This window comes from Rhea americana, unplaced genomic scaffold, assembly GCF_003343005.1.
Source record: "Rhea americana isolate MKP2758 unplaced genomic scaffold, rheAme1 scaffold_203, whole genome shotgun sequence".
NCBI lineage: Eukaryota > Metazoa > Chordata > Aves > Rheiformes > Rheidae > Rhea > Rhea americana.
Window position 1 is genome coordinate 75,498 of NW_028186184.1, and position 11,965 is coordinate 87,462.

The 11,965-nt window shown below is 41.1% G+C and overlaps 1 protein-coding gene across 3 annotated transcripts in view; it reads left to right on the plus strand.

Moving 5' to 3' along the window:
- USO1 (USO1 vesicle transport factor) overlaps positions 1 to 6,636 on the plus strand; it is a 37,714-nt gene extending 31,078 nt beyond the window's left edge. For all 3 annotated transcript variants that reach the window (XM_085304091.1, XM_085304094.1, XM_085304092.1), the window contains 6 exons: positions 275 to 438; positions 1,012 to 1,101; positions 1,910 to 1,996; positions 3,600 to 3,698; positions 4,388 to 4,603; positions 6,183 to 6,636. In XM_085304091.1, coding sequence (XP_085160217.1) covers positions 275 to 438; positions 1,012 to 1,101; positions 1,910 to 1,996; positions 3,600 to 3,698; positions 4,388 to 4,603; positions 6,183 to 6,260 — 734 coding nt within the window. In that variant the 3' untranslated portion in view covers positions 6,261 to 6,636. The remainder of the gene's footprint in view (positions 1 to 274; positions 439 to 1,011; positions 1,102 to 1,909; positions 1,997 to 3,599; positions 3,699 to 4,387; positions 4,604 to 6,182) is intronic.
- Positions 6,637 to 11,965: the final 5,329 nt, after the last annotated feature.

An 11,965-nucleotide genomic window follows, 5' to 3' on the forward strand; every position in this document is an offset into this window, starting at 1 on the left:
GTGAACTTGCTTTGAATTAACTGAATGGTTAATGGAGCATGTAGATGCAGGCACAAGTGCATACTTTAAAGTGGCAAATAAGAGCTGCTTGATGAAAAATTGTGTAGAAAAAGTTTTAACTTTGCAGTTTCCTCCTTTAATTAGAATGATCTGTATTGTCCTGTGGAGGGGGCGGGGGGAAGGAGAAACGATGAATCCTTTCCTTTGCATGTTTTGAAGCTAGCCTTAAAATGATGTCAGTATTGTAACCTTTGTTATAAATCTTGTCCCATAGGGAAGGACACTCAGCATTATAATTCCCATGGTGAAACGTTTCAGATGAATGGCATTCCGCTGGAAGAAGTGAGCAAACTGAAAGAGGAATTGGAAGAATGGAAAAACAAGCACGAACTGCTGCAAGGACAGCTGAGGGAGAAAGATTCTGTGATTGAAAAGTTGGTAAGAGCTAACACTCAGCAGAACTTGGAGTGACTTCTAATTCCTGTTAATTACCTTTGGCTGTAAACTCTTTGTTACGACAACAGTCGTCTTATAAATGATGGCATGCTGACCATAGGAAATGTTTGAGRTGTCTGTAGCAGAGCCTTTTCTGCTTGACAGTATGCCCAAGAGTAATTTTGCAACTGATCTGTTATACTGTGGGACCTATGGTATTGACATGGGGTTGAAAAAATGCTATCCATCTCCTAGGAGCGTAGTGAGGGTAATGCCTGAGAGGTCTTAAGGTAGCTTGTGTTTGGTGGCCTGCTTGTCAAAATCCAGGGTGATATGTGCTCCTTCCTTGGTGCTCGTCTTCTGCATTTAAATTGGTGAAAAACATTCCTGTGTCCGCCTCAGAGGCCATCCAGCTGCTCTCTTATTGGGGAGCTTTGTGATGTGTTTTTGGCTGCTTTTGCACCTTCTCTGTTGGGAACTCTATCCATGCAAGCACACAGCTTGTTAACTGTTCTGACAACTTGACTATATGTAGTCTGTTTAGTTTTGTGGTTGACTTTCCTGTTGCTTTTACAGAAGTCTTCACAGTTGGAGATGGGAACAACAGAGCAGTCTTCACAGACCAGCAAATCTGGTGGCTTGGACATCAATAATGAACTACAGAAGGTGAACCTGAACTACTTCAGAAATCTTTGTACTATCATCCATTGGGCCAAGCTGTGATGAACAGTGATAGCTCAGGATGGAAAGGAGGTTATGTCAAGAATCAGGGAGCAGGATGGATCCCTGACCATGTTGCTATTTTAACCTTACAGTGTTGGTTTACGTGATGACAGTATTAATTCTTTGCATCAAGATTCTGTATCCAAAAATTGATCTGTTGCTTATGCCAAGCAGAATTAGGCCAGCAGGAAAAGCTTCAACTGAAATGTCAAACTTGGCAGATTTGTCTGCTTGTCCTTTGCAAAACTTCTACTTAAATGTTAATAAGAAAGCTTCCAAGTATTAGATGTACAACACAAAAAAAGAGATGCCTAAGCAGCTATAGGTTCAATTAGTCAAGACAGCTGTTGCCCYCCAAAATGCCCAGCAGTCTTTTTCTGATAGGAAAACTAATTATTACTGAGCTGATATGCCTTAATGKGTTTCTGCACCATAAAATGTTACGCATAGAGGATATTCCTGGGAGTGCTAGTATTGTAACTCAAACTCTGTAAATATTATTGAGCCTCATACAGTTATCTTGGGTGTTCTGTGGAAAAAAGTGATGATAAATGTTGCTGAGGAGTCTTCTAGAGAAGTGGCTGCTGTGTTGTCATGAGATGTACACAGTTTCCTCTCATGTAGCTAGTGTGAAACAGAGTAGGATGCAGATAATAGCATTTAAATTAAATAAAACTTAATGTGAAGAATCTACCTTGCTGTTTTCTCAAAGTAACTTTGGAAGTTTATTCCTCTCCTTTGTTTCCCAAAGGAATTAGAAACACTAAGGAGTCAGATACAGCTGCAGTCTACAGAGATCATTAAGCTTCAGTCCGAGAATCAGAAGTTACAGCTAATGGTATGTGAAAGACTTCCTTACTTTCACTTCAGGGAGTGAAACTGAAGCTGTCTTTCCAGCTTGTGCTGTCTGTAGTTTCTCCTAAAGCGAGCTTGATTTGAACAATATGCATCAGTAAATGATTACAACAGTGTTTTAAATGACATAACTTAATTCCTAGACATGCTTTTCATGAAACCTGAGGGAACTTTCAGTACAGCTAATGCCTTTATAAGACCTTTGATACTTGGCATTYTTAAATAAAGGAGTGGCCATTTTCCCATGTTTTAAATGCACACCGTTATCAAAGCCAAAAAACCCACCACCACTATTGCTGTCTCCTCTGAGAGAGAATTTGTGATGCAACATAAATTAGAGGGGTTATTATCCAAGTAATGGAGATACTAGTTTGAAAGTTAACATACAAGTGCATGGCAAACAGGATAGTTGTATCCGTCTATGCTAATACTGAMATATATCACAATTTTTAGTTGCACATTGAAAGGATTTACAGATAAAGCATTATGAAATAGCTAAATAAATGTGGTATGTCCTCAAAGCTAGCTGATGGCATTTATGAGTTTCTCTCATGCTCTGTGCTGGAGTTCTTAACAGTGAATTGCATGAACATGTCACTGCCATGTTTCCATAGCAAAGCTGACACAGTTCAAGTTGCAGGAGCGCAGACCAATGTGAACAGTTGAAAGGATAACATCGTATGATGTTGAGTGCAAAATGAGGATACTCCTGTATTCCCTGCTTTGCAGTAGTCAAGACTAGTGATAGTCTGTGGAAGCTGGCTTCATTAAACTATTGCTTCCAGCTGGTTTGGTCTGACTTGCACACTGAAGTCTAATTTGAACATTAGAAGACATAGGACTTGAATTTTAAAAATAACAAGTGTCTAATTTAGCATACAGAGATCATCTAAGCAAGGAAGGTTTTTGAATGCTTCCAGCAGCAAAAGTCTCAGCTGCTCTGATATGAGATCCCACTTCACATGTGTTGGCCATGTGTGCTCAGGAGGCATATTCAAGTGGTCCATTCTGATGCTAGTTTTCAGTCCACTTCACTGCCATTCTRCAGACTGCTTGATTTTCCCTAGAGCTTTGACTTAAAGATGCTACAGCTGAAGAAGCAATTGTCCTGCATTCCTGTGATGATGATAATTTTAGATAAGACAGCTGCCACATTTTGAAAGTGTTACCTTTGGGTAGGGCTAGCTGAAAACAAACTTGCTATTTTTAGTAGTGTTGCATGAAAGGGTTCAAGTTTTTTGCCTAATAAAAATTTTAGGCACTTAGGAATTACCTGAGTAAAGCTTAGTGGTGTGTTAAACAAGGAGTCTGCCTACAATAAAATGTCAGACCCTTTCTATGAAATAAGGGTCACCTTTTGTTCTCCTTTTTGTGTGCTCATATGTGCACATATCTGTGTGTTGAGACCACAGGAAGCATAGGCTTGTCTTCTGTGCCTTACAGTACAGGATGTCTACAGCATCTTAACCATGCTATAAGGAGAAAATACACTTTTTAATATCTATAACTCCTTGTATAATGTCTTGGCTTGTTGCCTTTGCGTGTGAGGCATTCAGTGCACCTGATACTGCATTTCTGTTCTATAGAATACAGCTGCAGATCCTGTATTAGGAGACAGTAGCGCAACAGCAGCAAAGAACCCTGAAGTRGAGGGACGACTTTTGCAAGAAGTGAAAGACCTGAAGGTTGGTAGTGGACAAACGTCAAACCTCAAATCTCTTGATACTCAGCCTTCAGTTATGACTTGCACAGTAGGAAGGGCTTTGAGTGGAAGAGGTGGTTTATGCTCTTAGTGCCTCATGTGCTTTAGATTACATAAGGGAAACCGAATGTTCCTCTTCCTTCATTTTGCACATGAGAAATTTAGGCCTGTAAAGAGCTGGTAAGGAGAAACAGGGAAATAGCTAATAGCTTTGCTAAGGCAGTTAGGCTTGTCAGTAACTTCAGATCAGCTGGGAGCTTTTCAGCCAGATTTGTGGGAGAGGTGAGGGCCTCAAAAGATAGCTGGGTTTCAGTGATATTAATTTAAAAAGTGGATGGATAGTAGTACCTGAACTAGACCTTACTCTGAAGAAGCCTTAGAGTGGATTTGATTGGAAAGTGTTCAGTTTAGCCTGACACTAGTCAGTCAGTCATAGAGGTAATGCTTATGTGCAGATCAGAACTAGACACAGTACTTGGCACGCTTCTCCTGGCTAGTGATAGGGGGATGTGAGAAGCGTGGAGTTTGGGTAGGGAGGGGCGGGGGTGAGGCTGCGGAGCACTAGGAGGGGTGGAGGTWTTATGATTAGTGTATGGTACATTTGTAGGAAAGGAGGTTTCAGCTGTTCCTCTGCTCATGGTGTAACTTGGTGTGGGTTTTTACTGTTGGCAGAGTGAAGTCAAAGCTCTTTCTGAGGAAAAAGCATCACTAAAACAGCACTTGGATTCGTGCAACAGTACAGTTGCCATCTTGCAAGATCAGAAAAGCAAGCTTCAGCAAGAAGTTGCAGAATCAAAAAAAGAACAGGATGATCTTCTGGTGCTTTTGGCTGACCAGGATCAGAAACTATCTGCACTAAAGAACAAATTGAAGGAGCTTGGGGAACCGGTAAGCAAAATGAGGCGTTGAGTAAGTTCTCAGGTCGGAGGCAGTTTGGGTATGGCAATACTATATCCACCAAGTCTGWGGCATCTTTGTAGGAACAACAGCCTGTTGTTCATGCTAGTGTTACTTTCTGACCTTAAGAGTGGCAGCCAGCAAGAAAAGATGACGACTATCTCTTGGAAAATGTGTTCAGCTGAGGAGTGCTTTGAGGTGTCTGCCTAACTGTTGTGACGAAATGACTTGTCATGTATGTATCTGGAATGATACATGACTATGTGCCTGGCAGTGCTGCAGCTTATCCTGRTTGCCAACTAGGAAGTAGATAATTGCACTGTAATAACTGTACTTTGTGTCCAGGACTCTGAGCTTCAGGACTTTCTTCTCCTTGGCCTGTGCCTGGATTTGTTACTTTTTGGACACATGCAAAACCTGTCTGTTCCCTGTTCTCATCAAATGTGTTTCTTCAGATCAGAAACTCCTTAGGTGCAGCCTTTGAGCCAAATGCAGTTCACAAAGACTTAGCACATGAGCTGTTAAAGGGCTTTTAACTATTTACCATAGGATGAAAGTGAACACATTGTACTGGGAGTGAATTTTTATGCRTGCCTCAGCTGGATGCCCCCTCCCTCCCACACCCTAATTGGCTTTGTATGAAACCTAGARGCTCAAAGATGGTGAGAAATACCAGCAGGTTTTTACATGTTTCTGRACTAGATAAGATGGCAGACTCAAATGCGTACAGTTGATAGACTTAATTGGCTTTCAGCAGTGAGGTGTCCTTGGTGAGTGGACAGGTTTGGTGAAATGAGCACTAGTACTAGCTAATGTGGGGCAGTTTACTAGTGCAGTTTCTGAGAGCCTCAGCTTCTGGGAAATGTTGTTGTGACTCACACGTGGACATTACCCTAATGTGCCATTAACTACCTGTTGTACTGCTGTTTTTGTGGCTACCAGACTTCCTCAGATTTCCTACTACAAGGCAATCATGTCTGTCAGTCAAATCCTTTATCTTTTGAAAGAAGATTTACTTTTTGGTAGTGATAAGTTATTTGGTTTAGCTATAGCTGTATCAGAGTTTTAAAGAGTGTGCTGGAGAGGAATTGATATTTGTAGCAAGTGTAGATCTTACAATGAAACAAGGGAATTTTTCAGAACTTRTGTAGGCTTTAAGTGACTTTCAGGGGGGAGTACCCCTGGAGATATTAAGCAGCTTCGTTTGTGGTAGTGCACAGCACAGGCCGGACGGGTTTTCTTCCTTGGCCAGTCTGCTGAAGTATGCTGATGTCTGTATGTGCAGATGTGTGGGAAGCTGAAGAACAAATTTAATTGCTTCAAATGTGAAGGACAGAATTGATGATCAGAGGCTGTTGTTCCCAGTTGTCAGATGTCTTTAGTAGAGAAGTTAAAGGCTGTGTGACATTGTAAGATGATGATTGCCTTTATAAAGAATTATTCAATACACTGCAACAAATTTCAGTTAGCTTTAAGGTTACTTTCATTACTTTAGCATTTGTCCTGCCTTGAAAAGGTTGGATCAGAATAAGAAATGTTATTTCTCACAACGGATCTTTCTTAATTTCAGGTTGAAGATGAAGATGATATTGAATCTGGAGATCAAGGGGATGATGACGAGGATGGAGAAGAGGAGGAGCAAGACTAATGTGTTATGTGTTACCACGAAAACTAGATTGCCTCTGTTATGGAACAAACTAAAATGAAAACTAGTATTGGTATACAAAACGAAATATCTGCTTAAGCAGCAGAGGGGAAAATGGTAACTGTGGGACTAGTTATAAGTTACTGAAGTGTTTGGAAACTCTTCATACTAGGAAAAGCAAACAAAAATCACTGTTTAAGTTCTACATGGCATCTTAAATTGTACTTGTTTAGAAGTTGCTTTAGACACTGTTTAAAGCATGGGTATGACAATGCTTCTGCCTCAGTTCATTGTCATTGACAGGAGTTCTGTGCGTTTGTCTACCGTTTTAACTTTTCGGAGCTCTTAACATGATTAAATACAAAAGTATTTGGTTTAACATCTGTCAAATGGACTCATTGCCTCTGCCTTCAGCATGGAGCTTCAGTGTAGTTCGTGGCTTCCTTTAAAGAGCAGGGCTGAGGTCGAAGGGTTGGGGTGGCTGCAGTGTGCCCTGGCCACCCTGCTGGCCTCGTGGACCCATTCTCTAGAAGTGAATGAACCTGCACAGCGTAGAGTGCCTTGACACCCGACATGGCTGCATTCGGGACCTCCCGGAGGGAACCCAAGGGAGACCGCAACACTATGCTAATAATGTGGAAGAGGTTTCACTGAAATCTGCACAAGAGGTAGCATTTTTAAGAAGAATATCTTTGGAAAACAAAGACAAAAATACTCATTCTAAGGATATAATGTGCTACCAAGTCAGCATAAAGAAAAATATTATTCTGTTGACTACTTCAGTAAGGAGATGAAAACTACTATGAYTTATATAACTTATTGGCTCTTGATGAGTAAATAAAAGATGAAATTTTAAGAGAAGACTTAATACAGTAAATGCATCAATTTCATTTTTGGTACTAAAAACAGATATGTCCACTTAGTACTCATTCATTTAATTTTCTTGTCCTGCTTTAATAAAATATATTTTAATACACATGTAAAATTGTCTAAAATCCCATCTAGCTCATTAGATTGAAGCAATAAAATACAGTGACCTGGGCTATTGTCAATGAGCAAATACCGGTAATAGTTCAGTCTTCTCCTAACTCCATATACTTAAGTAGCTGTTGAACTTAGACCTTCCCCCTTCAACAGCTTCTTAATCAAACAGTAAGTTGTAAGCAAGCAGCTTGAGGTTTCTGTCCTCAACTGTTGCCTAACTTCTTTCTTTTTCTAAGGTGTGCAAAAAATCTAAAAAATAAGGGAAGAGGCTGTTTTGGACTACTTTATCTTCACCACAGATGTAGCGGTATATTAGTAACTGTACTTTGATTCCTAGGTACTGCTTCCCCCATATTATTAAAAAAAAAGGTGAGAGGGGGAGGCAGGAGATAGAAAAACTGTAAACAGAAAAACTAAACATGAGAAAAGTTGGAGTGGAAGGCCTGAATTGCTTTTGCTGCTTGCTCAGTGATGTGAACAATTTCTAATAGAATGGACCGTTTGGCTGCTTACAAAAACTGGTAAGAAGGAACCTGTTGCAGACAAATATAGCCAGACAAATTAGTACTGAATTATAAAACAAGTTTCTTCCAGGAATGGTCATACACTTCTTCCATGAAGTGTGTGAAAGAATATCTTAGACAAAGCTGCTAAATTTATCCAGCTAGAAAAGTGAAGGTGATGTTGTGGTCCCAAAGGAAAAATCAACCCTAGCTGTAACTTTGTAAGGAGTATATATCTAACAACTGTGAGCAAAGGAAGCATTAGAAAGTAGGAAGCTGATGCAGCTGCTCCCAAAATAGGCCAGATTTACTTAGCAGCAGTGTCCTTTGGGCTGATTTTTCAAAGCTTTTCCCCAGTGCTGTCCTTGATCCCTGCAGTGCCCGGGATTCAGAGCTGTCTTTGCACAGATGGTTGCAATGGGCTGTTTCTTCTGAGAAAGGCTCAGTGCTGCTGCCAAGTTTCAGGTATTTTGAAGTATGGCAAAAATGTGCTATTCTGAGGAGAACAAGATGCAAGTGTCAGACTGCTCTGGACTGAGCTGTGGGGAGAGCTTTTCTGAAGTAAGTTGTGACTTAAATTGAAAAACTATTGCTCTTCTCCCCCCCCCCCCCCCCGAAAAGGTAGAAGGCAATAAATTGACTCCTTTGTGCACTGTCCAGTATGGACTTCAGGATCTCCTTTCTATGGCAGCTGACTCAGTAGAAGGTGGCGTGACAGTGGCTTTGACAACTGGCAGATCTTGCTGCATTGCAGAAAAAATAGAAGTTACTAATCTGCCAAGAGTTTTTTTGGAGGCCTTATAAAACTGGAATGCGTGATAAGTGCCTTTTAACATTAATATGGAGAATAATAATAAGCAGTGTAGCTGCTGCCTGTTGATACATAACTTCTGCCTAAGCTTTCTGTATTTGGACTTGGTACAAAGTAGCAAACCTACCACCCTTACACAGAGACGTAGTAGTCACAGAATAGAATTATCAAAAATAGCTCAAGAATTTCAGGCACACCATGAGAGCTGGGTGTTTGATATAGGCTGAAATTTCTCTGACCCCCTGAAAATTCTGGATGTTACTGTTGTATTCTCTTTCAGTCACCATGCTATGACACTTGCTAGGCATGACACGCGTCTAAAGAAGAAATCATCTTTGATTATTAATGTCTCTAAGCTGGGAAAGAAAAAAATGGGATTTAGATCTGGTCTTCCTAGGTCATCACCTATATATCTCTAGTTGTCAGCTCCTCTAATGCTGATTTGAGGTTAGTCTCACCTAATTTTGCCATGATATGCAGGGTTTTCTGCAACTTTGAACACTCAGACTACTCTTGGGTGTTGGAAGGAACATCTGCCAAAGGCAGCAGTGTTACAGGCAGGAAGAGATGGCTAAATCGGCTCCTCACTACTTTGGAGTTATTGGGGTGATAGAAAATGTCCCTTGGGGTCATCTTTCATCAGAAAACTGCCAAGGCAAGGTTTGCAGATCTGCTCAGTCCAGTTGGTCTCCCTGGAAGACACTGACCTTTGGATGCACGGAGATCACTTTTTTGTGAGGCCTGTCTCATGTACTGCTATGTGGACTTGTTGCCAAGTGCTGTTCCTCCTGACCAGATCTGAGACCTATTAAGTTTTACAAAACTTGCAAGTTTCCYACTGGCCTTACTTCCATTGTGGTTGGAACATACAATTAAATGTGGTGGTAATCTGAGCCTGGGATGAGGTTATCCTGACAGCTTGAGTCTCTCATATAGAAATGGCATTGATGAGAACTGTAGTGGGATTTTTATTTCAACCAGGAAACTAATTTGGGGGTTCTTGGAGGTTATACGCCTTTGGTATATAACCAGAACCCTGAATTAGGGCCATAGTTGATTATGAATGGCACTTTACTAGAACAGTAGAAAGGAAGGGCTTGCTGGATTTTAAAGAGCCAAAATGTACAGTGACTGACTCAATGGCTGTTAGCAGCAGAAGAAATGGGAGCTCCATTCTGGATGTGTTAGGAATACAATTTTAAACAAAGTTTTTTTTTTTTTTTTTTTAATCCTAGTGGATGTGACAGCTTCAGTACCCAGCTATCCTATGAGTGTTAACATGGCTGTTTGCTGCTGCTGCTGTTAGCAGTACCACCCCTGGGGAGCTGGTGACAGCTTGTCCTACCATACTTTGAGACAGACCTACTTATTTGTACCTACTTGCACCTTTTCTTCCACTGCCAATTGTTCCAAGAAGCAATACTTTTCTTTGGGAGGGTTACTGCTGGCTCCTTCACTGAAGAGCAAAGATGTCTATGGAGAAGAAATGGTGTCAAGAAGCCTGGTGGCTTTGTCATGTGCAGAGAGCATGGAAAGGTGATGGGGCTGCAGAGCTAGACCAGCCTCTGAGGGAGCAGCAACATAATCGTTTCCTCCCTCTCCGACATGTGCCCCTGGGCCTTGCAGGCTTTCTGTCCCTTTTACACACCTTTTATATTGTCCTGGATGTTTTTATTTTGCTGTCTTCTGGGTGCTTTCCTGCAACATCTGTAGAAATGCWATGGGCAGAAATAAGCAGATATTTACATAAGCTATCTTCAGTATGCAAGAATACCCTAGAAGGCAAGTGTACCTCTAGAGTGGAGGGGAGCGAGGAACGGAAGATAGGTGAAAGTAAACAGACCTTGTCCTCACACTGATGAGGCTGAATCACCTGAAAAATAATCGTAAATGGATTTAGGATGAGAAACCTCAAAGCACGCAATTGATGGTCTGGCTTAATGTTGGTCAAAGATTATTAATCTGGAAACCTTACTTGGATATCAGCATCTCTCTGAAATGGTGGTATGACACAAAATATTTTTTGCCATTTTCTGCAGTGGTGTGCTTGGGAGATTTTTACTTTTGGATGCAACTCCAAAATGTTTGAAATTGCAAAAATGAAGGAAGAAATAACTAGGCAGGGTAGGAAGTTCAGGAGACAGAGAAACTGGTTACAAACAGGTTTTAAATAGATTTGTTCAAAGTTCTCAATCAGAAAACCTGTTTTTGCTGATGGTTTTATTGCATCATCCTAGCGGTGCATCTTCCTGCTGGTAACAGCCATGTCTAGAATATAGCTTTATGATTGTTAAATAGGTGGCTTTTGTCTGCAAGGTATTTACTTGACTGTGCTCTTGACTATGTCATGAAAATAGGATTTGTTTTTGTTTCTTTGAAAATCTTTTTTTGTCCCATTGTGATTGGCTGCTTTTTAACAGCAGTGAGCCAAACTGCAGGATTTTGGGATGATTCTGGTGACGGTAAACAGCTGAAGGATCAAATGTTTGTGATGAGCTCCCATTTGCTAATACTAGCCTGTTTCTCCATGTGCTGTAGCAGTCGTAGTGAACAACTTCTCTGCTCAAAGCCTGTGTCCCTGTGCATTTTACAATTGATTCCAGAATACTCTATGTAGACATTCCCCAAGCCGTGTTCCCATACTCACTCTGGCTTCGTCACTTCTCTCTTACCTTCTTCATTGTGTTTCCGCATCTCCTTCTCGCATAAACCCTCACTGAATGCACCCCTGTCTCCTGCTCTCTCCCTTGCTGCTGCCTGTGTTTGCAGATAGGAAGGCTGCTCTTGTTTCAGCTGCCTGGTGTATTTATCTCCTAGTGACAACTGACTTCTCACTTTCCTCAGTAACCATCACATGTGCTGTTGTACCACAGCAATGATGTCCAAATCAAACTGTCCCCTTATAAAGGGGGTCGCAATCTATTTGTTAGCTCCAGACTGCTTCCCAATCTCAAACCATTGTCTGTAATGTCTGGCTAAAGACTGCATTTTCAAGAGCACATCAATTACTTCTCAAATTGTGTGTCCAGACTATGGCTTTGGACTGCAGCCTTACCTGTTCCACACAGCCTGTATGCTGGCAGTCTTCTGCAAACTGAAAAATGATGAAATCCCATTCATTTGGGTGAAGTCCTTCCTGGAAAATAAAATAACAACAAAGGGTTCATTAGTGCACAGAGCTAAAGTGATAATTTTTTGTAAGTGCTTTACTAGAAGTTCCTCCTTTCTCAAAACTAGAGGAATAAGGAAAAAAATGAAGGGGGAGAGATTGGAGGCTGTTGAGGGGAAAAACCAATTGCCAAGCAATCAAATCCCCAACCTACTGGGTGCACAGGCAAAGGGGGTGTGGGTATCCATGAACTATGGCTGCTTGCTCAAGCCCTTGTGCTGATAGTTACTGCAATCACTCT